Here is a 24,693-nt window from a genome sequence, read left to right on the forward strand (position 1 = left end):
AATTTGGGATTTGTACCCACCGTTCCATCAACCCTGCTCTTAATCCAGGTGAAGGATAAAAGCAGCGGCAATTGGGAACATATTCAACCGAGAATTAAACAAGCACTTAGAGGAGAAAAACATCAGAGGGAACAAGAGCCAGACAGATGGGTGGATGGGTCTAGATGGCCCCCTTCTGTCCTGAAACCTTGCAGTGGAATTCCACATTAAACAAACAGGAAATGTGTCCTTGCTACCAGCTCTGAATATTGGCTGGGAGGGGGTGGGAAGGGCTGGCGGCATTTGCGGACTGAGGAATCTAAATACAACACTAAATATCTCATTCAAAATGTAAACAGAAACCAAACTCCTCATGGACAAAGTCACCCAGCTAAGTTCAGCAGCGAATTATAAATGAGAGTTTAAGGGAAAGATCAGGCCCTGACATTTGGAATTCTTTCTCTGCCATGCCCTTTGCATATATATATTTCAGCTGTTTAAAGGAATCGCCACAGTATTCATCCCATCTGAAAAGGGCAAACTAAATGTAAGCTTATAGCCAGCTACAGCACAACTGTGTCCACTAAGCAAGTCTCTAATCAGGGCACTAGAAGCTGGAGGCTGCAACCATCCAACTGTAATATAGTTGTTTGGAGTCATCTGTACAAGAACTATCCAATCAGACAATGAATCATTTCTGTAAATGGGTTTAAACAAGCCACACAACTTCACCAGCTTCAGTCCAGCATACACTGTTGATGAAACACAGGGAGAAACTACTGACCCAGGGGCCATGTTCTGGCCTCAGATCCATAGCCTCTGAAGTCAACAGGAATTACAAGGATCTGATGACAGAACTGGGGTCAGCCTTTGCTATTGGAGTCAATATATTCCTGTGAGTAATGGTTCTTGAGACTGCCATTCAGTCGCGTATAGGTTGCACATGTAGCAAGCAGGGCAGTGAAAAAACAGTGAAGAGGTTTTTTGTGACATTTCTCTCTTTTTTACGACCTCCCCTCCCCCCGTTTCAATTTCGTGCATGCAACTTTTTTATTTTTCAAAACATGTCCAAAAATGGGACTTTTTACACTCAAAACATGCGACCATTCAAAAATTGCAAAATATTAGTCCTTCCCGAAACAAGGATCCTAGGAATCCCAGGGAAGCGTGCGCACAACTGGGCAAAAGGGCCAGTCACACACACGGACTCCCTCCCTCCCCTTCTGGAGCGGTTCCACTTTGTATGAATATCCATTCTATCAGCTGGTGTTTAGGGCACTCATCTAGCAGCGCAGGCTCTTCAATCGGGGTCTCCTACATCCCAGGTGAAGGTCCTAATCGCTGGGCTATTGGCTATTCGGAGGTCTGTCTGTTTCCTTTGTCCAGCCTTGGTATAGAAAGTCCTGAACTCCCAGTCTCACACTCCACACTCTAGCCTGGAAAACAGTTCCTCCATTTAGCAGTAAGGAGGTAGTGTGGGTCTGAGACACTATAACCACATGCACTCTTGTGCACAGATACCCAGTTGAACCGTCTCCTCAGTCACACAGCCCTTTTCTGTCTGGTTCCAAACCCAGCTGGTCTCCTGGAACCCAGGCGTAACAACAGAGCCCGTCACACTGCACAGGTTTAATTGAGGGCAGAATTTGAACCAGCGTATTTAAATAAGACTGTTAGAAGCTGAAGACAGACCCAGAGTCATTGCTTGGAAGTTTTAGCCAACTCCCTTGCAAGAAACCAAGTGGTTTCTGTTAGTTAGCTTATTTCCCCATCCAAGATACATCAAGTCCAGCCAACCACCTCCCAGCGTCAAACCTCCCAAGCTCAGAAAAAAGCTGGCCAAAGGCCGCCTACAATTATCCAATATTTAATTTAAGCCAGTACCTAGATTCAGCATAATCTGGATTCAGGCCAGGACATAGGAAGAAAACAGCTTTAGTGGCGCTGATGAATGATCTCCTGCTGTCAATAAATAGAGGGGCAGACATCCATTCTCCTCCTCCATGACCTCTCTGCGGCATCCAGCACGGCTGGCTGTGAGATCCTGCTCTCTCGTGTGAGAAAGGGGGCAGGGGCCAGGGCAGTGAGCTGCAATGGTTGGAGTCTTTCCCGGAAGGGTGTACCCAATGAGGAAGATGGGAAACAAGATGTCAGCCCTGTCACTTACTGCCCGACGAGAAGCACAGTGATGAGCACAGGTGTAAGAACCTAGACAGAACAGAACCGGGGCATCATGGTACTTTTTGGTGAGGCTTCTCCGTCACACGGCCCAGTCCTGTCACATCCAGAGCATGTTCCCTGAAAGGAAATACATTTTCCTTTGGCTCATGGGCAAGTTTGCCAACAAAACCATCTCATCTGTCATCTGGGGAATAGCAGATCCTTCTGCTTCCAGCGTCCACCTACCCTGTAGCATTCATGGCACGGAGAGTCTGAAGCCGTTCTTTGCTCCTTTCCTTTGCTTTCCTTTCTTGCTGGCGACTTTTGCAGCGGCAGCTACGGATTTCACCCAGTAGCACTGACTCTGAGTAATATAAGACCTTGTTGTGGGGTTTGCTTCGTTTTCCACAAGGCTGAGCACACTCTGGGCAGCTGCTGCTGAAGTTCCTTCCAAACATGGATGTGATTTGTGTTGTACATGAAATAGACGCCGAGATGGGGTTGACCTGCTAGCGTTCCGCTGGTTTGCAGCTGAATAAGCAAAACAGCCTTTTGCTTTCTGCCTATTAGACCAATTACATTGATTTCCCCTGACTGCAACCACCACTGATTTTTACAAATAGAAAGGGGGGGAATCAATGTACCTAACTTGTTCAGGTAGCTGCTGTGTGCAGGGAATTCAGGGCTATTTTCTGTCAGCTTCTCCTTTTCCTCTCTATCTCTCTTTCTTTCAGATTTTCATGATTGGTTAGTTCTGCATGAGGCCCATCATTATTAGCTGGCCACGGCTATTCACCATTTTTCTAGAGACACATTATCTTGGGGAGGAGATGGATAAGTAAGTGAGAAAGACCCACCAGAACTTGTAAAGGTGACATCCTGGATCTCAGCAGAAGGGGAAAGAATAGAATTTTATTCGTGTTCAGAAATCTATTCCCATTAACTTAATCAAGGTGTTAGCCTATGTACTGCTGGCAAAAATACCAGGTCATTAGTAGTTTCTGTGCACAAAGGGTGTGCATGGGGCAGGGTCTTAAAACTGATTTCTAGAAGAGCTTTGGTAAATTGACCACCTTAACCTAAACTATAGGACACGCCCACTATGTCATCTTCTAATCACGCCCCAGTGTAATTAGACAGCAAGAAATGTTTACATAATAAGAGAAGCTCATCCCTCCTGCTGAGTTGGCTCATTTGGTAGCATTCTTCTCCCTGGGATAAGAGATTATATAGGTTCAGATTTCTGATTAGTACTCCGGGTTACACACAGTACTGCAAGTTGGGCAGTTGTATTGTCAGAGATCCTAGCCTCCAGATGCAATCTTAAACTGAGGATCCTTGGGTACTACAGATGGGCTTTAAAGAACAGATGGCAGAGTCATAGAATAACCCACAGTCCCGGCCAATGCGTCTCACAGAAAACAAAAAACAAAATAAAAAAACCATACTGTCTCAAACGTTCAGGGTTGTGCGTTAGACCCTGCTGAGCCCCGAATGGTTGCTGGACACACAGTCACTTCATTGCCAGTGTCTGACTCATGGCTTTGCAAAATGCTTCAGGCTGCTTCAAGTAAGAAAGGCACTAAATAAAACTATGACACTAAAAATTAGTTTGGCCAAGGGCAGTGAAATTGGTTTATGACATGCCACTCCTCAGGCACTGTCTGCCAATGTACTTGGAAAATGCAAATGAATGTAGGGACTCAGCTTTTATCACTCACGTGAAAGTCAGTTCTCTCTCTCTCTCTCTCTCTCTCTCTCATTTTAGTCTGTCTGCTTCCTTTCTCATGTGAAAGGCAGGGAGAGGGACAGATGACATTGGGAAGCCATTGGGTCAGACACAGAGAACAAAAGTTGTTCCATTATTGTCCAGGAGAATGGGTCATGAATGGGAGCTAGAGATCAATAACCAGCTTGGTCTGGAGAACCCAGGAGAGCTGTAGGACATGAGGTTATGAGACAAATGACGTTTTCTATCGTGCTGGTGAGACAAGGTGCAATGAAATCACAGACCAAGCCAATGAAATCTATACCATTTGTTGTGTGTTATAGTCAGAGAGGAGACCTAAATATACTAGCTTAGAGTTAGAGAGGGGTCTCTAATGACATCACCCCCATGCTGCCCCTTCACCCAGCACTTGAGTAGCAAGTCTCAAAACAAAGGCTTGGAAGAAGCTCAGCTGCGACTGTCTGGTGCCAGTTTTAATGTTTATGAACATGGAATATGGATCATCCCCTTTAGTGTTCACTCTCTCTCTCTCGCTAGCATCTTGGGTTTTTTTTCTTGTAAATATCATTTTGGAGATGCAATTAGCTACCTCTGTGATCCCGGTACCAATTGCTGCCACTGCTGCAGACAGCCCTGTGTCACCACCACCATCCTAGTCAGAAAGAATAGCAGGTTTTCACCCTGCATGGCCCAAATCCTGAAGCCCTTGGTGTAGAGACCTCTCTGACCTCCACAATTCAAGAGCTTTAGCATCGAGAGGAAGGATGGTCTTATGGTGAAGGAACTGGACTGGGATTCAGGAGATGAGCCTTCAATTCCCAGCTCTGTCACCCAGATTTCCTGTGGATCTTGGGCAAGTCACTTATCTCACGCTGTCTCCATGCTATTTCCTTCGTCCATCTTGCCTATTTCAATTGAAAGTCTGTCCCCGGAAGAACGGTCTCTTACCAGGTGTATGTACAGTGCCTAGCACAGTGGGGTTCTGCTCATGATTAGCACTGCCTCAACACAAATAACTTGATATAGCCGTGTTGATTCACTATAAAATGCATAATATCTACAAAGAGCTTCGGTGAAAGGGGGAATATAGATGGAATCTCAGCCCTGCAGACATTGCAGGAGTGGACACCTTGTGTTCTTAAGTGATCCTTTCTTCCATTCACAGACAATGCTCAGTAGGGTAATAGCAAACTCTGGTCAAAGGAAGGGATGTCATGATACAGGAGCTTTGAGGATGGTGATGATGAAGTAAAAAAGGGAGAAACATGGGGTCCAAGGGAATTCTCTGCCCACAAGGAGGTAGCATGCCTACAAATAATAAACCGGTGGAATACTGAACACAACTGCTTTCTCTGCCTCCCCTTAATCCTCCTCAAGATGCATGTTGCAATTATAATTCTAGCCCTCGACACCCTCAGTGAATGAACAATATTTTAGCAGCCCCAGAGACTTAGTGAGAGCGGAGGTTCAGTAGCAGACACTTGAATGGATTTTTTTTCTCTTCAAGCTAAATGCACCATAGCGCTGATGAGGCTGAAGCTTGGTGTGCAATGGATTTGGGCAGGGATAGTCGATAGGCAGACCCCCGAGCCAAATCCGGATCTCCAGATGCTTTTGAGCAGACCCCAAAATCTTTTCATTGACTTTTTTTTTATTATTATTATTATTATTACTTTCTCTGTGGTCTGGAGCCTTGACTCTACCTTCACCAAGAAATCTGGACCTTGACAAAAAATAATTGACTACCCCTGGATTTGGGGTTCACTGCAACAGAGCGAGTGTGGTGGACAGCACCTGTTTGCCCGTCAACGTGTCTCTTGACTACAGAGATAAAAATAAAGGCAATTCCTTGAGAAATAATGCCAGGAGGGGAGTGTCACAGATTGCGAGCATGATCCTAGTCATACCGAAGACATGGTTTGTTTGCTTGTTTCAAGCCAGTTGGCTTCAATGTCCCTTTCTTCTGTACTTAGCCGTTTCTGGCCACGTCTAGTGTCTTTTGGGCGCTCATTAACTTTGTGTCCGCCACTAACTCTCGTGCCCTCACTGCAGGACTACAGGGTGAACATCTTCTTGCGGCAGCAGTGGAACGACCCGCGGCTGGCCTACAACGAGTACCCTGACGACTCCCTGGACTTGGACCCCTCCATGTTGGACTCCATCTGGAAGCCGGACTTGTTCTTTGCCAATGAGAAGGGGGCACATTTCCACGAGATCACCACAGACAACAAACTTCTGCGCATTTCCAGAAATGGCAACGTCCTCTACAGTATCAGGTGAGGCGGCTAAAGGGAATGGCCTGGGGGGAGGGGGACAGTGGAACTAGGGGCCTGCACACGCTTGCAGCTGAGTTAAGAGCTGGTAAATCAACAGAGCATTAGGGGTTGGTCTTTAAATCCTGAACTCCCTCGGTTCAAATCCCAGCAAACTGACGTGATTCCATCCCCACAATCCTGAGGTAAAATCCAAAATGGCAGCCCTGTGATGGCAAGGAGGCAGCAGCAAACATTGGTGTTTCACGCTTTACCTCAGGTCTTGTAAACACGTTTCAATTTACAATCACATGACACTAACAAAATGGCTAGGATGGGCCCTCTACTGGAGAACTTCTCAACTGTGTGTCATAGGCCCTGCATCCCAAAGAGAAAAAGGGAGATTCTCCATTAGGCCAACAGATGTGCTTTTCGGAGTAGGTGGATGGTTCAGTCCTCTCTGCTGCTGCAAGCTGAGTGGCCGTGGTCTGCTGTGGTGAAGTTCCTAAATGACCACAGATTTGTCACAGTGTTTCACTATAAACTGAAATGGTTTTGAATATCAAAGAAACCTCAGACACCCCAGCTATCCAGGCCTGAAGGGAAGAGGGAATTAAGAGCTCACACTGAAGTAATTGCCCAGGATTTGTACAGACACAGAGAATAAAACTGTTCTCTTCTGCATTCCCTGATCAGAGTTCTGCTCTTTTTGAACGAAGCTCTGTTCACTAACCATCTGGAAGTCACAGTCATTTCACAGATATTTGTACAAATGAATTGCGTGTATACACGCAAAAGGAGGTAACCTAATATACACAAAACTGGCCCAATTTTATCTACACACACAGATATATATATATATATATATTACATACACATACATCTAAAGGCTGATATTCATGTACTTTGTGACATGAAACATACTTAAAGGGGTATTGCCAAGATTGTTCAATCATAACATTAAGCTAACATGACAATTGTCTCATTATGCAGATTCTATCTTAAGAGCTGTGCCATCCATGGTTTGGTTTTTTAATAATTCCATCCTTTCTACACCTCCAACGTCTATCAGCCCAGTTTTCAAAAAGCATCCCCTTAACCTGAGCACACAAATCCTGTGTTTACATGTGCACATAGACTTTTAGGCACACAATTACCCCAATTGCACTTCTAAGCAACACTTTGCATGGGCATATATATTTTAGGTGTCCATTTCTGAAGAGCAGGCCTTGCCTACTTAAAAAAGAACACTCCAGTGACCCATAATCAAGCCAGCATGTGAACCGCCCGTTTTAGCAAAGGAGAACTGCATGCATATGCTTGCTGGAGCAGTATTCAGCTTAAAACAAACAAAGAGATTAATGGAATTCTTAAGGTGAATATAATCAAATAGGGCAAACTATCCGAACACAAGATCTAGCCATATTAATAAGGTCCCTTTTGAAAAAAGCATATGAATATAATCATTTTTCTTTAGATTTATGTAGTAAGACACCTATCCAAAAGCACTAGCATCCTGACTATTAAAATGACCACATAATAATACTCCTCGCAGCATTAAAGAGCAAGACACTCAGGCGAATAATAATGCTAAGTGATTCTGTTTTAAATATATTCAGTTCCTACCAAGATATGAAACCCAGACAGTTTGCAAACTCTGGCACGAGCACTGTATTTGAAACAGATGGAGAATGTACAACACATGCAGGCAGTCTCGGTGGCAGGCAGAGATGGTCCAGTCCCATGGTCTACATGGACGCTGTTGTAGCTGGGATTAGTGTCTTCTCAAACAAGGTTGCATTTGGGGCTCAGAGGGAAATCACATTAACACAAGGGGGATGGATGAAAGCCACTGTCTTACTCAGCATTTGAACTTGAGTGTGCAGAAGAGCTCAGGTGCTCTGTGCTTCTGCTATGTGATCACTACCTCTCGTCAGAGCCAGCACTTTGGGACAGCAGAGAGGATGGAGGGGGCTGGGGTGGAAAAGCCCGATAAAAGAGGTTTCTAGATCATCCCTTTCTTCCGCAATTCAAGCATTTCACTTATCCTAGATTCAAATTAAATAAGAACCAGATCCTGCAGTCCTTATGTATATGCGATTCCCCCTGAGCTCCATGAGGAGTGTTACATGAATAAGACCTACAATATCCACTTCTCAATTTCTTGTCTCCACTAGGGGTTTGCTTCCTTTGTGGCTGACCATTGATTACTGAATTAAAGTAAACTCCTAGTTGAGATAAGCCCTTGGCTAAAAGGGACCATTTTCCTCTGCCATTGAATTGCTACCAAATTAAGTTGCAGATTTGCATGCTTTGGAGGCCCAGAACCATCAATCTACCCAGTCTTTGCTCCAAACTAGACCCAGGTGATCTAAACAACTTTGGGCACCGCAGCAAGAAACTCAATGGGAGTTAAGAATTTATACTGAAATCCCTTAAATTCACATTGCTTTGGGTATCACCTTGTTACCTAAAGTCTTTATTGCATTCTTGTTTGCGGCTTTAACTCAGGAAAGCTGGGAGGGCAAGTAAGTAGGTATTTTTTACACCAGAACCTCAGCCTTGTACTCATCAGGGGCATTCCTTTGCCTTAGGAGTCCAGAACATTTCAGTGGAACTGCCTGTACTAATTTGCCTTTGGAAAACATCCATTCCCCCACTCTCCTTTTTTTTAAAGAAAAAGCAATAAATTTAGGAACAAGCAGTTTTATTAAAAATGCTAGCGGGAAAAGGAGCCAAAAAGACATCCCAAAGCCATTTTGCCTTCTTCATACTGTGGGTTTATATTACGTTGCGAACTCCAGTCAAGCCTCACATTACAATCCCAAAAGGCAGGCGGTTGCATCCCATTATGTTATCTCATGTTTCGGGTGGCAGCGTGATGCTGTGGAACGGAGAACGAACAGGCAGTGTTGTAATGCAGATAGCTACCCTCCAAAACCGGGGATGGTTTCAGTGCACCTCACAGCTAGCAGACAGCAAGCCAAAGCGGTCATCAAAACTGCCAGGCACGTAGGCCATGTTTGTAAACCTGATGCCTTCCCCATTAGCTGCCCGCCTTCCCCTTTTTTTTTAAAATCACACTGCCGTTTGAAACCGTTCTCCACAAACAACATGCATGTAAGAAAAAAAGCCACCAGCTAAGGGTGCCGGGTGACCTAGCAGTTCATGTTCTGTGCTGACGGGTGAGAGACCCGTGTTTGAGCCCTCGTTCTGGCCTCTCGCTGGCTGGAGTCCGGAGGGGTCCAGAGGTGGACTGCTGAGTCACTGAAGTGGTGGAGGTACAAAGGTAAAAGGCTTTCACACGCCCGCAATGTGAACCAACAAATCCTCAATCAGGCTCAGTCTCATGACCCAACTTTCCCAAAGCTTCCATCTCGCTCCCCTCCACCTCCTAAACAGACACTCATGGAGCCCTAGCGCTGAGCCAGGGCAAGGGGAACCTGAACCAGAGCCAAGCCTGCATTCGCTGGGAACCAGGCATTGCTCTGGCACCCTGTCACGGGGCTCAACAGCGGCCCTGCTTGCCAGTTAAGTAACCATGGTGATGGCCTGCAGTGGATCCGTCCAGGCCTCCTCAGCCGGAAGGGTGGAGTCTATCAAATTGTCCCCTCGAGCTCTGACAGAGAGGCAAGCATCAGAACCCCCACTGCAAAAAATATAATCTGCTTCCCAAGTCCCCTGGGATACCGGCGTCTGCCCATCACAGGGCTTCTTCCCATGTGCCAAGATGGAGCAGCATTTCCGGCACCATGGCAACCACAAGCCAGCACCTTTCAGACATGGCATGTTGCTATGGCGTTTCCTTCCCTAGCTTTGTGCCCTGTGCTCCTGGCTGACCCCACTTTGTCAGCGGTCCCTCCCAGCACACGTGGCGGCATTCCCACCTCATAGCCCACTGCCCCATCCACTAAAGATTATCTGGACGAGCCCACCCTCCTTCCCCACCCACTCACGTTTCTAAACTCTTCTAGCTGATCGGCTCCTTTTGAACCTACCGGGCTCTCTTCCACATCCGCCTACTGGCTGAACTTCCTGGCTCTCAAAGAATCCAGCCCCAGATATGCCATATGGAATATCACACTGAGCAGCTGTGGGCCAGCTGACTGACCACAGAACAGAGAGTCAGGAGAGATGGGTACCCTCTGCTACTGGCTAATAGCGTGTGACCTCAAGCAAGTCGGGGCACATTACCTCACCTGTGAAATGGGGCAAATGCTTAATTGTCTGCTTTCGAAAAGTGCTTTGAGATCTATGGAAGAAACCATTGTATAGGTGCAAAGCATTCACTGTTACTATTATATATTATAGAAACTCGGAGGTCATTGCTCTCCCTGCACATGCCCTTACAAAAGGCAAGATCAGCCCTGTGTTGTTGCTTCTGCAGCTGCGCCAAATTGTTCAGTCAAAACACATTCTCCCCTCCGCCCCTTTTCGTTTGTTTGTCTGTCAATTCTCTTGGTTTGGATGAAAAACCAAAACCACCAAAACATTTTATGGTTTTCATGGAAAAAAACAGAACATTTCTGCAAAAGGTTGTTTTAAAAATGTAAATTTTGGAATTCTTTTGAATTTTTTTTTCCATACAAAACACTTTCCCAACAGCATCTAATTGCTACCCTGCTCTGTTCCGATGTAGATCTCAGACTGTAGTGAATACATCAGCACAGGAAATGCGATCATCCTTTTTAAAAAAAAAAAAAAAAAGGAGAAATGGCCTCCTCAGATATCCTATCCTTCTGCCTGAGTCCACCTGCCCTCAGACTCAAGCACAGAACTATAGGTTCCTGAGGCCCTTTCAGATGACCCTTGTGTCCCTTCTAACCCTATGGTTCTATGGCCCCTAGGTAAAAACTGCAGAACTTATAGAGAAACCGAATTTCTGTCCTGTGGATAATTCTGATATTTTGTCTTTTTCACCCTGAGTGGGGACAAAGCTGTAATAGAACTTTTTATGGAACACCACATTCCAACATTTTTCATCCAGAAACAACCACCCATTATAACATTCCCAAACTGAAACATTTTGTTTCAGTTCCTCAGTCCAAATTCAGATGTTTTGAGCATGGACCATAATGCAGAGAGAGACAGTGGTGCATCATGGAAGATGGAGTCTGACCAGGAAGCACAGGGGAGAACTACAACTACCATGAGGCCCTGCAGTGGATCAGGCTGACATAGAAATTGACATTGACCTAACCCCAAAATATTTTGTTTCAATTTTTCCAACAGAAAATGTTGTTTTCCCCCCAGAAAAGTTCAGTTTGGACAAAGCCCCGTTTTACAACAGGACAATGCTTTGTTTGAAATTTTCCAACCTGTGCTAGTCTTTAAAAACGTCATATTCGGTGTATCCATGATATGAGACTGGGCTGCAGTTGGTCCAGAGCCTGAGGCATGAAATAAAGATAGAAGCAGCAAGGCAGTTTGGTGTAGGATTCTTCTGTGCTACAAATCCCAGAAATGTTGTCGTCACAACATGCCACCTGCAAAATGCAGCTGGGAATTAAGTCACGGACCCAACTGCTCAGTATTTCTGACACGCTCCACTCTCACACTTGAAACTACCTTCAAGGAAGATGCAAATGATCCTGGCAATGCCCCAAGCAGGTAGGTGTGGCACTGCACAGGCACCAGACTCGCCTGTCTACACCACAATGGGCACCCAAATAGTTCAGGTGTAATGCCACTACTTGTCAGTGTTCAAAATGTGTCTCAAATTCCTCTGTCTGTCTTCTCCTCCCAGGATTACACTCACGCTGGCTTGTCCCATGGACCTGAAGAACTTCCCCATGGACGTGCAGACGTGCATCATGCAGCTGGAGAGCTGTGAGTCCTGAGGCATTCCCCCCTCTAACGCAAACCAGCATGTGTCCTCTGCCCCTGTTCAATGCTCAGCTGGGTTCTCCGATCATGAAAGACAAAGGGGGATAAAAGTGCAGGACAGACTGCCTAGCACGTGCATGTTTGCGTGCTCCTCTGCTCACACTCCTTTCGCTCTGCACTCTTTCCCTGCCAGTGCTCACACAGCCCTGCCTACACTAGCTTCTATCAACAACTATTTCTTGGGCCGGTGGTGGAGGAATAAAGCCCCTGTCAAAGACAAAGGGCATTTGGAGCTGATTAGAGGAGGGCTCTTAAAACAGGGATCAGAGGCCAAAGTAGGGGTCCATGTCCCACCCCTCCCTGCATCCTTCACCCAACAGCCCCGCCTTTATATTGACATGCGCCTGTCTGTCACTCTGGTCCCCTGCAGTTGTTTTTCTTTGTTTGTTCTGCCTGTGTTGTTTTCCCCTCCTGTCCTGCTACTAGTATTCACTCAGGGAGCAGCCCTCAGGTTTCCATGAAACCACGTGACATTTCATAGCCTGAGCATTTGCATTGTTGGCTTCTTGCTTTGAAGGAGAAAGGTGATGGTTCACCAAGCGGAGTTTTTATTCCCCTTCTTCTGAATGCTTGGGAATTCCTACCTGCTTCCTTCACTAAAAGGGAAGAAAGCCAATGATTGACTTAATGCAGAGGAAGAGGCCAGGGGTCACAGACGAAGCTAAAAGGCTAAAAGACCAGCTCCATTAGCCAAAGCCAGCTGAAAATTGGTTTTATTGTCCAGGAATCCACTGTGACCCATAAGTGCCCCACTATAGCCATCACTGCCCTCCTGTGCCATTTATAGAAGCCTCAGCAAACCTGCCGGGCTATCCCACGGGGAGCCATGAAACCCAAACCATCACAGACATCGCGAGAGATCCAGTCTAACTCATTGCCTCAGTGCAGGACTTCCTTCTCCACAATGCCACCCCTGTTGGTATCTGTCTTCGACACAGCTCGGCTTCGTGCTCATGTGTCCTGTTTGCTCCCTCCTCTCAACAGTTGGCTACACAATGAATGATCTGATATTTGAATGGCAAGAGAAAGGAGCTGTGCAGGTTGCCGACGGATTAACCTTGCCTCAGTTTATCCTGAAGGAAGAAAAAGATTTGCGATACTGCACCAAGCACTACAACACAGGTCAGTAAGAGGGCATAAACGCTTGTCTCCCATCCTCAGGGCCATTTACCTTTAGCCTCCGAATGCCTTGTGGTGGGAATTTGGCCCTGCGTATTTGCCACACGTCATCTGTTGCATGCTCATGGCTTTATCTAATAATTGTATCCTGGTGAACCACCTGTCTAAAGGCTTGCTGAAGACATGATCTTTACACAGAGGTATTGCCAGTAAGACGCTAGCGGGCCCAAAGCTCATGTCTCCTATGTACCCTTCTTGTGCTCAACACAGGTCTCTGCATCTGTTGGGGTGTTTAATTTGGACCCTTTCCCCAAACTCATTTCCATGCTGTGTCTATTCTGGGACTTGATGGGGGACTTCAGGCTACAGGGCTGTTAATCTGGCACCTTTCACTAGCACAAATTCATTTTCGCTTAGTAAACAAAGGAAAATGGTAGAGGGAGTCTTATGATGTCGTTGAGCTGATGTTATTAATGCATGAGCCAGCACTAGTGATAACTCATCCATCCCCTACCACATTCCCCTTCTGCCCGGCAAGAATGGTTTCTTAGCCAGGGAATGGAAATTGCAGGCAGCCATTGTTTGCGGAGGTTGGATGCCATGAGATGATCGTGCCCCTACCAGTATCCCTTTAATTTAACTCCTGTGATTCTCAGGCAAGTTCACCTGCATAGAAGCACGTTTCCACCTGGAGCGACAGATGGGCTACTACCTGATCCAGATGTACATTCCCAGCCTCCTGATAGTCATCCTGTCTTGGATCTCCTTCTGGATCAACATGGATGCGGCGCCTGCCCGTGTTGGCCTGGGGATTACCACTGTGCTCACTATGACCACCCAGAGCTCTGGGTCCCGAGCATCGTTGCCCAAGGTACAGAGCACCCCTGAAACTTGGGAGAAATTCATTCAAGCCAATGTATTGAATAGTTGGGGCCAGATCTTCAAATATGTCCAGCATTCCAGTCAACCAACTTGCACATGGGCTTTCCACGGCCTTTGTATGCTCCCGATTCTGGGGGCAGCCCGGGGGCAAGTCCAGCCTTCAACTCAAGTTAAAACTGAGTGGCACTAAATTACACGAGCAGTAATTTCCCCCTGGGGGGCAGCATTCTAAGCCAGAGAGCGGTGCACGCCAGCCATGCCCCAAGCGCCTACAAATTCTTAACGTGCACGTTATATTCATTCATACGCTCACTGTGTCTCCTATGTTCAATACTCACACTGAATCTGGCTCACCAAGTAAACAAAAGCTTATCCCTGATGGATGTTTGTCCATTCTGTTCTTAAAAACCTTCAGTGGCGGGGATTCCACCACCTGCCTTGGACACTCTCCTATTCCAGTGCTTAGCTGCCCTTATAGTTACAAAGTTTTTCCTAATATCTAACCTAAAACTCCCTTGCCAAAGATTACACCCCATACCTCTTGTCCTACCTTCAGTGGACATGGAGAACAATTGATAACTCAGGTTTCTTCCTGTTCTGTATGTGCTACTATTTTTCCCCTGTAAAACCTATTGCATCTGTATGCTGGATAAATTCAGATGTGGGATTGTTTTTAAAGGGGAACAAGGATTAACATCAGGGTCCTGGATAACATTCCCTTACTCGGTAAAACAGGCTTTGATGTCTATGAGCTCTTGCTGAGCACATCATGGCTGCTTCGACTGTTTCATCATCACTTGACAAAGGGCTTGGGGGAATAGCATGAACAAAGGCAGGTGCGGGAACAAAGTCTCACAGTCCCTCTCCCTCTCTAACCCACAGGTGTCCTACGTGAAGGCCATAGACATCTGGATGGCCGTGTGCTTGCTGTTCGTGTTCTCAGCTCTTCTGGAGTATGCCGCTGTCAACTTTGTGTCCCGGCAGCACAAAGAGCTCCTCAGATTCAGAAGGAAGAGGAGGCACCACAAGGTAATCCACAAGTCTTGCAGCGTACAGCTGGACCCAAGGAGTCCCCACTTTCTAGAACCTCAGAAGGTCACTCACCTGGCCAATGGGATCTAGCAAGGGGCACTCAGTGCAGTCCTTTGCATACAGTGAGATAGTAAGGAGCGGCAAGTATCAAAACACATGGCCAGCTCAACTGCTTCTGGTTTCTCCCCCAATATTCAGTTTGGGTGTCCTGAAACCCCTTTTATTTTTTTATGATGCCTGTTCTGGGATTTATCTCTAGAAAAGCAGTTCTCCCGAGAGCGACTTCCATAGGGACAAAGCTTTATAAGTGCTGCTCGTTTTTGTGGTGGTGTTGGGGGAAAGGGGTGTCTATCATGGAATGGCATAACCCAGTGAGGCAGCTTTGCCATAGCCTGGAGGTAAGTGACACATTCATTGCATCTGCCACCTTGCCAAATATCGTTACGTTTAGAGGCATCGGCTGCTCAGATTTACTGCAATGTTCCTCTCTAAAATAGTCTTTTAAAAAAACCTTAAAATGTCCTTAGCCAAGCTCCATGCATGTTTCCCATGGCTGAAATCAACCAGAGCATGCATGTGTTGGGTAGAAATCACAGCCTGCACACTGACAGCTCCGGAACCTTTTGCAATGAGCCCCCAGCAGAGATGTGACACCACAGAATGAACCAGAGAGAGAAATAAAACAGTAGAAACAATTGGGGGCCGAGGAACGTAAATAGTTGTCTCAGGCTGGCTGTAGAGCAGAGATGAATAGATTCTACAGATGTTGTGCTTAATAAGCAGATAAAGGTTGTCTCCTGTATGGCAGGCCTCTCTTGAGAGAACAGTTCAACAGTAGATGATAAGATCCTAGAGAGGAAGTGAATTGTTATTTCTCGAGGAGATCCTGCCTTGATTACAGTGCGCAAACAGAAGAGTCCAAATCAAACCAGATTTCACCTATGTGACTCAACCATGTCTATGTCAGTGTCTGGAACAGAAGTCTCCACTGACCATGAATGGAGCAGCATAGACTCTCACAGTTGGTTGGTTGACTCACTCTGGTCATTATATCAAGCAAGCAGTGCCCATCAGAGCCAGCTTCCACAATTTGTGTTTGCACCAATACCTGTCATTGGTGGCTCAGTGGTCCAGACTAGCTTATTCAGGTAACCGTATGATTTCATGGCAATGAACTTCATAAGCGTACGGGAAGAAAAGCAGCGGCCGTTCTGCCATTGGTGCAATATCCCGCTCAGGAACTAAATCAGGGGAGTCTACCTTCATGAATCATCCCTGTTCTACGCATCATTCAGAGCTGTTCGCACAGCAGCGTTCACCTTCCATTTTCCATATGAACATTCAGAGAAGGGCAGCTGCCTCAGTGGCCCAGGACTGCTCCCAGGGTTGGTGTGTAGTGACTTCCTACGGGTTAGTAACTGCAGTCCAACAATTACATCGCACATGCACTAATTCCTAGCCTAAAACCAGCTGGGATTTTGCACAGTTACGGAAGGGGCCAGGGAGAGCTGCCTTTCTACCACTTTCCATCTCCCCAGAGCTGAGGAATGATGTGGCTCATGGCTGCTTAAATTTGTTTTGCCTGGAGCAAGTTCCCTAGGGGCCACTCAGCCAGCCCAGGATCTGCAGAGCGCAGCGTTCTCTGGACCCACCTGCTGAGCATTCACTGTGCAGCTTGAGGCTCGGAGCAGGACAGCATGACATGCAGCTGACTATGCCAGGTTGACATCACCCAGGAATTCCCTGTTAGGGCTTTCCCCCGGTGCAAAGGGAGCAGAGACCAAGGATCTGACTCTTTAAAGCATGGGATTTGTTTGTTTTCTGCTTTGTCAGCCTGAATTGTTAGCAGTGCTGATGGCTGCTTCGGACTGGGAACGCCAGCCTGGCTCCGGTGCTCCCTAACTTCTGCCCAGGGAACTTGTTATGCATAGCCCGGAAGATTTAGCCTTTGGCTAAATCACTCCTCTCCCAGTCTCTTCTCTCCAGTAGGTTGTCTTATGCCACCTCTCCAGCTAGCCCGTCCCTTACAGCAGAGGAAGACAGGCTGTTAGATGAAGTGTCATGGGACTCTCCCGAGAATTGTAAACGCATTTAAAAGACACAGGCAAGACTTTAGGAACCACCCAGTTACACTGGCTCCAATGAGGGGGCTCCAAAGAGCAGTGGCGTGAATGTAACGAGGTGTCACAACTTCTGTGCAGAGCTCGGCAGAAGACTAAGAGGCTCTTGTAAAAGTGCCCTCGATTCACTAGAGAGACAAGATGGGTGAGGTGATAGCTTTTATTGGACCAACTTCTGTTGGTGACGGGGCAAGCTTTTGAGTTACACAGAGCTCTTCCTCGGGTCTCACCCTGCGTAGCTTGTCTCTCACCAACAGAAGTTGGTTCAATAAAAGATAAAGACCAACATGGCTATAACAACAATGCAAACTTAATTCACTAGGACAATCAACTAATGTTCAACACCATACCAACATCACTGGCCTACACAGGTCATTGCAAGAGAGCTCATTTGTTACAAAGAATCAGCCCAAAACGCTAGAAAAGTGGGTCAAACCACAGCGAGACCGGACTGCGAGCTGCACAACGGTTCAACACATGCCAGAGAAATGGTCACAGTTTCAGGAGGCAGCGTGATCTGGTGGATGTCAGGAGATCTGGGTGCTGTTCACGGCTCAGTAACATTGAGGCAGCCTGTTTTCCCCTCTGCAAAATGGGCGATAATCCTTGAATACTTGCTCACTTCTGTAAAGCATTTTGAGATCTCTGGATGCTGTATAAATGCACAAAGACAAGGTACTCTATGGGCCCTGGGAACCAACAGCAAAGCTCCCATTAATGCCAGTTGTGCACAATCAGGCTGTGTCATTTAGTCAAAACTAGCACATTCTGGTTCTGAGGGAGGGAGAACTGCCTGCTTAACACAGTCTGAGCTGCAGCCATCCGGCAAAGGTGCCTCATCATGCTTTTATCTCCTAGCCCAGATTCCAGCATCCCTTTGCACTGAACCACGCTGCTGCATGCAGATCACTCTGCAGTACTGTTGACAAACAACTAATAAAAGCTCTAGTTAGATCACTTTTAAAAGATACGCTTGCCAGAGATATTCAACCAAAAGCAAGACTGCTATTTACAAACCCTGTTTAATCTCACCGCAACTTTAATTGGAACAAAGCATAAATAAAAACGCTCCCAATAAGTGAAAGTTGCACTCTCATCAAAATTTGCAGTTGATTGCATGTACGCAAACTGCATTGTACACCTGCTGGAGAACCTGATTGCTCTATCTTGGAGCCTTGAAATGTTCTGAACTCTCACTTCGAAGCACTGACATGTCAGACTGAATGAAGTAACGTATTCAAATAGGCAACACTGAAGGAGTAATCAGACTGGCCAACAGAGACTGCAGCCCACTATGGCTGCACAGGTCAAAACTTGCCAGCCCCCTTGCCTCCCCTTCATGTTACATGGTCAGGTGACCAACATGCTCCAAGGTGCTAGAGTGCTGAATGAACATAGGTGAATTTAGGACATTGGCTATATTCTATTCATTTTTAGTTTCATTTTACTTAGTGGCAGATGTAAGTTGTCTAGACTTCCCTATCTGCAGTGGCACTTGCCCACAAACAATTTCTTTCTGGATTTCATTTGTCCCTCTAAATTCATAACATCCTCCCTTTCTCTCTCTCTCTCTCTCTCTCTCTCTCTCTCACACACACACACACACACACACACACACAGTGTGAGAGACTCAACTAGTCCTGTAAACCTGCTTGCAGACTTATACCCCGCCCCCCCATATCTTGCAAGTCAGAGTCCTTGCATGGGAACAAGAAGGTTCGATTGACCTCACAAAGGGCTGACTGTCTAGCCCATAAAATATACATTAAGTGATTAAAGGGACAAGTTTTCAGTCATGAAAAAGGCCTAGTCAATTGTTTTGCACCTGCAAAAAAAAAAAACCCATCTCTGAATGCAAATTGGGTTGTTGAGCATCCTAGTCCCCAAAGAGCGTATGCAAATTGAATGACTGTGTGTTTTTAATGGTGTGCATTTCCACAGTTGTAAATCAAGTCCAGCAGCAGACAGAGAAGTTGGCTCAACCAATGTAAAAGAGACATTTTCAATTTCACAATTTATATAGGGATGCACATTGTGAAATTCAGTGTGTGTGTGTGAGAAAGAGAGAGTGCACGCACGCACACACTAGTGGTGGTCAAATACAGAGAAAACAAAGTCACTACTATATTTGTGAATTAACAGACTGCTATTGTTCCGCTCCTGTTCCTGGCCCTGTGGTATTCTCTGTTCAGGAGAATGGAGGTGACGGCTGGTTATTAGTCTGGAAATTCTCAGTGTTTCTTATTCATTATTTGCTGTTTGCCATTTGTTATACTGCTAGTTTTAAAAAGTTTAGCCAATCGGGGAGCAGAAGCAGTATCACATGACCAGTTACACCCCACAAATAATGAACAGCGAAGAGCCAAAGTCAACAACTTGTGCTCCCTCTGTAGCCAGGCGGTCCAGGCTTTCAGAACTGTGCTAACCATGCGTGGTCTAGAACATTCTGATCCTACAGAGCACCATTGACCGGTTCCTTATTTGCAGCTGGAGCTGGGCGGGAGACAGAACCCAGTCAGACATGCCAGCTCGATCCCATTGTGGGCTCGATTCTCGTTATTGTCACTCTCCTCCAGTTACAGTCCTTTTAGTTCATTACCAAGGCATGATTGGCTGATTCGGATCTGGAGACACGGCGCTCACGGATAAAGAATAAACACACAGGAAATCAAGACTGACTCATAAGGGCTAAATTTGCAGTGAATATTATTCACAGTTAGTTGATGTTCATGTGTGCGTGCGTTTGCACTGTACCTTCTTGCCACACCTGGAATGGAGCCAGGACTCCACTGCTAGGGTTGGGATGAGTCTTGCACAAGGCACTTGATTATTAGAGACGTGCTGTGGTTCTCAGCAGCTCTGCGAAGCAGGCGTACACAGCCTTTGTACTGCACGCTAGCTGGATTGAGATTCCCACTTCGTTCTTCATCGAGATGAGGTAGGTGACAGTCTGCACCTGTGGCTTATCAGGCACTTGATATTTGCCTCTCCTGCACATCTAGCACATCCCTAGAGAATATTAACTGGCTAACGGCAGCGACAGGCTTCTTGCTTTGGTTCCCTGCCACCTGCTGGCAACAGTAGGAATTAGTCGCCTATCTGCTGCGAAGGAGAACAGGACGGTGCCCACGGCTCAGAGAAGCTCTGTCAGGCCATGTGGAGGTTAAAAGTGGCCCCCCCACCTCAGAACGCAGGCACTCCAGTGTCTGCTCAGTGGTAATTGCCAATGCCTCATCTGCCCCGTCGATTAAAATAGCAAAATCCATTTCCTGATTGATAAACCACATTTCCAGGGCTCTATAATCTAAATCTGCCTAGTAAACAAACTGGGTTTTTTTGGTACTAAAATGGTAGAAAAAAATCATTCTGGGAGCTATTAACTTCCTTTTCTCATGATTCTAATTAAGGCCCATGTTACACATGCATGGAAATGCCCTAGCGGGAGAGCTCAGAGAGATTTTAATGGGCTCTGCAAATAGTTGGGAGTGTGTTTCATGAAAGGTTATCCCTGCAACAGCTCTGCCTTGGGCAGGTGTCTGCTGCTCATTGTCTCACAGATTCACTCATTCCTGGTGTCCCTGCTTTGTGTACTATGTTAGTTCAGCTCTTCACTTCCTCCGTCCGTCCCTTCCTGATGGAAGGACAGCTAGGGACAAATGGAGATCCCACCACGATTCAGGAATCCCATGCTTTGAAAGTGTCAATTGAACATGACAAAGCAAAAAATGGAGAGCGCTTGATCCTAGGGCAGACTATTTGGCAATGTGCATGTACAGCACCTAGCACAATGCAGCCATAATAACAGCTGCAGCCTCTAGGTTTTAATATAAATAACAAGGAGCCAGATCCTGATGTTCTTACTCAACGCCCAATGCAGATTCTACCCCAGCATCACACTGATGTACCTCCACCCACTCTTGGTGGACTTAATATGCAGGCAGGGAGATTGAGGTCAGACATGAGGGAAAACGTTACCTCTTTGGGTTGTTTGGCTCTGGAGCAGGCTTCCAAGGGAGGGCGTGGAATCCCCATCCTGGGTTGTTTTTAAGACCAGGTTGGAAAGACACTGGTCAGGGACGGCCTAGGTTTATTTGGTCCAGCCTCAGTGCCGGGGGCTGGACTAGATGACCCCTTGAGCCATTCTAGCCCAGCATTTCTCTGATTCTAGGTGCCTTGCCCCCAGCTGATCCTCCAGCCCCCAGCACTGAGCAATATGGATGCAAGGAGGCTCCTTAGCCTGGATGTCAGAGGGCAGGCATTGGGAAAGTTTCCTTCACCTCAGATTACTTCAGTCTGGGACCAACGGGCCTGGACCGAGGAGGTTTCTCAGTTCCTCTCAGGGCTGGATAGTCAGGAGCGGTGGAGCCTATGGGCGACATCTAGTGCCCCTGCAGAAAGCAGTGCAGAGATGGAGAGGGGCCCATCGGGATGGCATGAAGTGGAGTACCAGGGAAAGGAGCGTTGCTGCGGAGAACACAGCCCTGAGATGAAAGCGGAGGGATGGCCCAGTGGTTACAGAGGAGACGGGTTCAAAGCAAGCTACTGTGTGTCTGGGGTCCCCATCTGTGAATTGGGGGTGATAACTAGGAGTGAGACATCCAGATACTACAGCAACAGGAGCCATGTCAAGAGTTGGCAAAAATCACCCAGCTAGGGATGGGGGTGGGGACAGCCTGGGTAAGTCGGACACCTCACCAGCATGCTAAGCTCATTGTTTTTTTTAAAAAAAAGCAAGGCTTTATTTTATTTTTTGCTCAGATTTGCTGACGGGCTCTTGGCTCCATGTTGTAGTGACCCAGCTGTGAGAGTGTAATTCATCCACGCCCTCCAGTGACTCGCCCAAGTTAGGGGCCATCCATAAAAGACACTCTGCAAAGAAGGCTGAGGGGCGTGGGAAGGAGGGGAACATTTCCAGGAAGATCAGAGGGACACTGGGATTGGCCAGTGCCAGGTCACTGCACTTTTAAAGATTCAACCACTCTAAAATGCTACGGAGAGAGGCTGCATTTGTTCAGAGATTTAGGGCAGAGGTTACATGGACCTGCCAGCTGATGGTTGGATTTTTGAGCATCATTACAGTTAATTAGTAGTGTGGTCTAGTGGTTAGTACACATAACCAGGAGTCAAGAGACCTGGGTTTCTGTTCCTGGCTCTGCAACTGATTCACTATGTTACCTTAGGCAAGTCACTGCACGGCTCAGTGCCTCAGTTTCCCCATCTGGGAAATGGGGCTAATGCCTTCTTTTGTAAAGCACTTTGAGATGTTCAGATAAAAGGATCGACACATCCAGACAAAGTATTGTTATTTATTTATTGGACTGTGCAGTGCAGAGTCTTGAGCAAGCCAGTCGCCGAGCACAAAATATGAGTGATTATTTCTTTAAATGGGGTGGAGAGGAAACCGTGTGGGCCTATCTCCTGAGAAAGAGGGGAGTCAGGGCCACAATGTGACTTATACGAACAGCTAAAGAAAGGGAAGGCGGGCTCATTGCTAATTCCAGAACACCTGCAGAGATCTTTTCATGGACGGCCCTTGACACCGCCAAGTCCATGTAACTCTCGTGTGGCTTTTACTCTACGAGTTACATGGAGCCCGCTCCTTCTGGGCAAGCTGAAAAAGAAGGTATGGACAGGAGGAGGGAGGAGGGGCAGAAGCAAAACAGGGGATGTGCGCGAGGGGGAAAAAAGCACACACCAAAACCAATGACTAGCCATAAGGAAAGAGAAGGCAATCCCACTTTCCATCTGTAGCTGGATCCCCTGATTTGCATCTGTGCGTAACACAGACGGCACCCCTCTATAAGGCTGATCTCCTAAGACAAAGGGTTTGTCCAATATGTCAAGGGAGCTGTGTCCACCAGTGGAATCGAAGGCCATCAGTGGAGAGCCTTATAGCCAGGGGGCATAGTCTCTATCTTATTTTAAGTAGAGCCCTATGATTAATCTGTTTCAGGAGGACGAAGCCGGAGAAGGCAGGTTCAACTTCTCTGCCTATGGGATGGGCCCTGCCTGCCTGCAAGCCAAGGACGGCATTTCGGTCAAAGGAGCTAACAACAACAACACGGCCAACACGGCCCCGGCCCCCTGCAGGTCTCCTGAGGAGATGCGCAAGCTCTTCATCCAGCGAGCCAAGAAGATCGACAAGATCTCGCGCATAGGCTTCCCCATGGCTTTCCTCATCTTCAACATTTTCTACTGGATTATCTACAAGATCGTCCGCAGGGAGGACGTGCACAACCAGTGAGCGGGGCTGCCCAGAGAGGAGAGCCAAGCAGGATAAGAGGGGATCCTCTATTCATATGTGCAATAGCAATGCAGCAATGCATGAATTTAAGAATGTGGCAATATCTACTTTAAAATAAATGGGGGCGGGGGGGGGGGACTTTTAAATATACAAACTGAGGATTATCAGGGGCAGGGGCAGGAAGCTTTCCAAAACTTGAATTGGGGGGATTGCAAGGGGGCTAGGTGTTTTACCATAGGAAGGTTCAGATTGCTATAGCTGCAGTCCAAGCAGTGTAATATATTAAATATATATTCATGCTTAATTATAATGCAAAAAAAAAAAATCCTTTTTTTAGCCTATTAACAGCTTAGATTCTAAAGCCACTGGAATGATTCATGATTCCATGTGCAGAAGAGATTGCAATTATGCTTAAATCTGACTTTTGCGATATAAAGGCCATATCAATTTCCAGCCAAGCACGCAAAAAAAAAAAAAAAACCCACCACCCATACACACACGAAAGTCATTTATGCTTCCCTAGGTTTGGTGTCTGTGTTTTCAAGTTGGGATGGATTGGAGGAACTTTAAGGAAGAGGCTGTGGGTCATTCTTTTGGCCAACGGATTGAAAATCAATATTTTGTGTCTCTTCGTTAAAGCAAACACGGTTCCCATCCCCTCCAGAGATTGACCCAATGAGAAATTGGAAAATTACATCCATTAGCAATTGCAAGTATATACTGTCCTTTTAAGCAAACCAAAAGTACGACAATCTCAAAAGGCAGAATAATACCCATAGCACTAGAAACAAAGCAATTGTTTTAAAACAGCAGTTGTGTTTCAACCCTTTTAGGCCATATTTTTTTGAAAAGGGGGGTGGAGGGGGGGGGGAAGAATGGGAAAAACAAATAGCAATTGTGTTTCAATAGCGCTTTAGAACGAAAGCAAAAGAATCCAGACATTCTTATGCTGCACACCTCATGGTGAGGATGACGCTCGAAAGAGAAATAAGTGAAATTGACTTGTACTTGGGAAAGGCTGGGGTGGGGGGACATGGTAACTGTACAGAGAGTGTGGTCGCTATTTTCTGACATTGCATAGCAGTAATAATATTGAAGCGGGGCTGATGACCCAATTATATTTTTGTAACTTTTTAGTGCTGCATTTAGCTTTAATGTCTAGGGAAAGAGGAAGTAGGATTCTTTTCCCTCTGTTGTTTGGCAGGCTGGGGGAGGACGTGGTCCCCGCGGCACCCCCAAGGAAGCCAAGCAGATGAGGAGAAGGGAAGGTCATCAATGTTTACATGGGGT

The 24,693-nt window shown here is 46.5% G+C and overlaps 1 protein-coding gene across 1 annotated transcript in view; it reads left to right on the forward strand.

The window, feature by feature from the left end:
• GLRA1 (glycine receptor alpha 1) overlaps positions 1–23,403 on the forward strand; it is a 38,713-nt gene extending 15,310 nt beyond the window's left edge. The window contains exons 3-8 of the mRNA XM_067566470.1: positions 5,921–6,144; positions 11,867–11,949; positions 12,991–13,128; positions 13,782–13,996; positions 14,890–15,036; positions 23,113–23,403. Coding sequence (XP_067422571.1) covers positions 5,921–6,144; positions 11,867–11,949; positions 12,991–13,128; positions 13,782–13,996; positions 14,890–15,036; positions 23,113–23,403 — 1,098 coding nt within the window. The remainder of the gene's footprint in view (positions 1–5,920; positions 6,145–11,866; positions 11,950–12,990; positions 13,129–13,781; positions 13,997–14,889; positions 15,037–23,112) is intronic.
• The last annotated feature ends 1,290 nt before the right edge of the window (positions 23,404–24,693 follow it).

Source organism: Emydura macquarii, unplaced genomic scaffold, assembly GCF_026122565.2.
Source record: "Emydura macquarii macquarii isolate MOO-44397 ecotype Brisbane River unplaced genomic scaffold, CSIRO-AGI_Emac_v2 contig_2768, whole genome shotgun sequence".
Lineage (NCBI taxonomy): Eukaryota > Metazoa > Chordata > Testudines > Chelidae > Emydura > Emydura macquarii.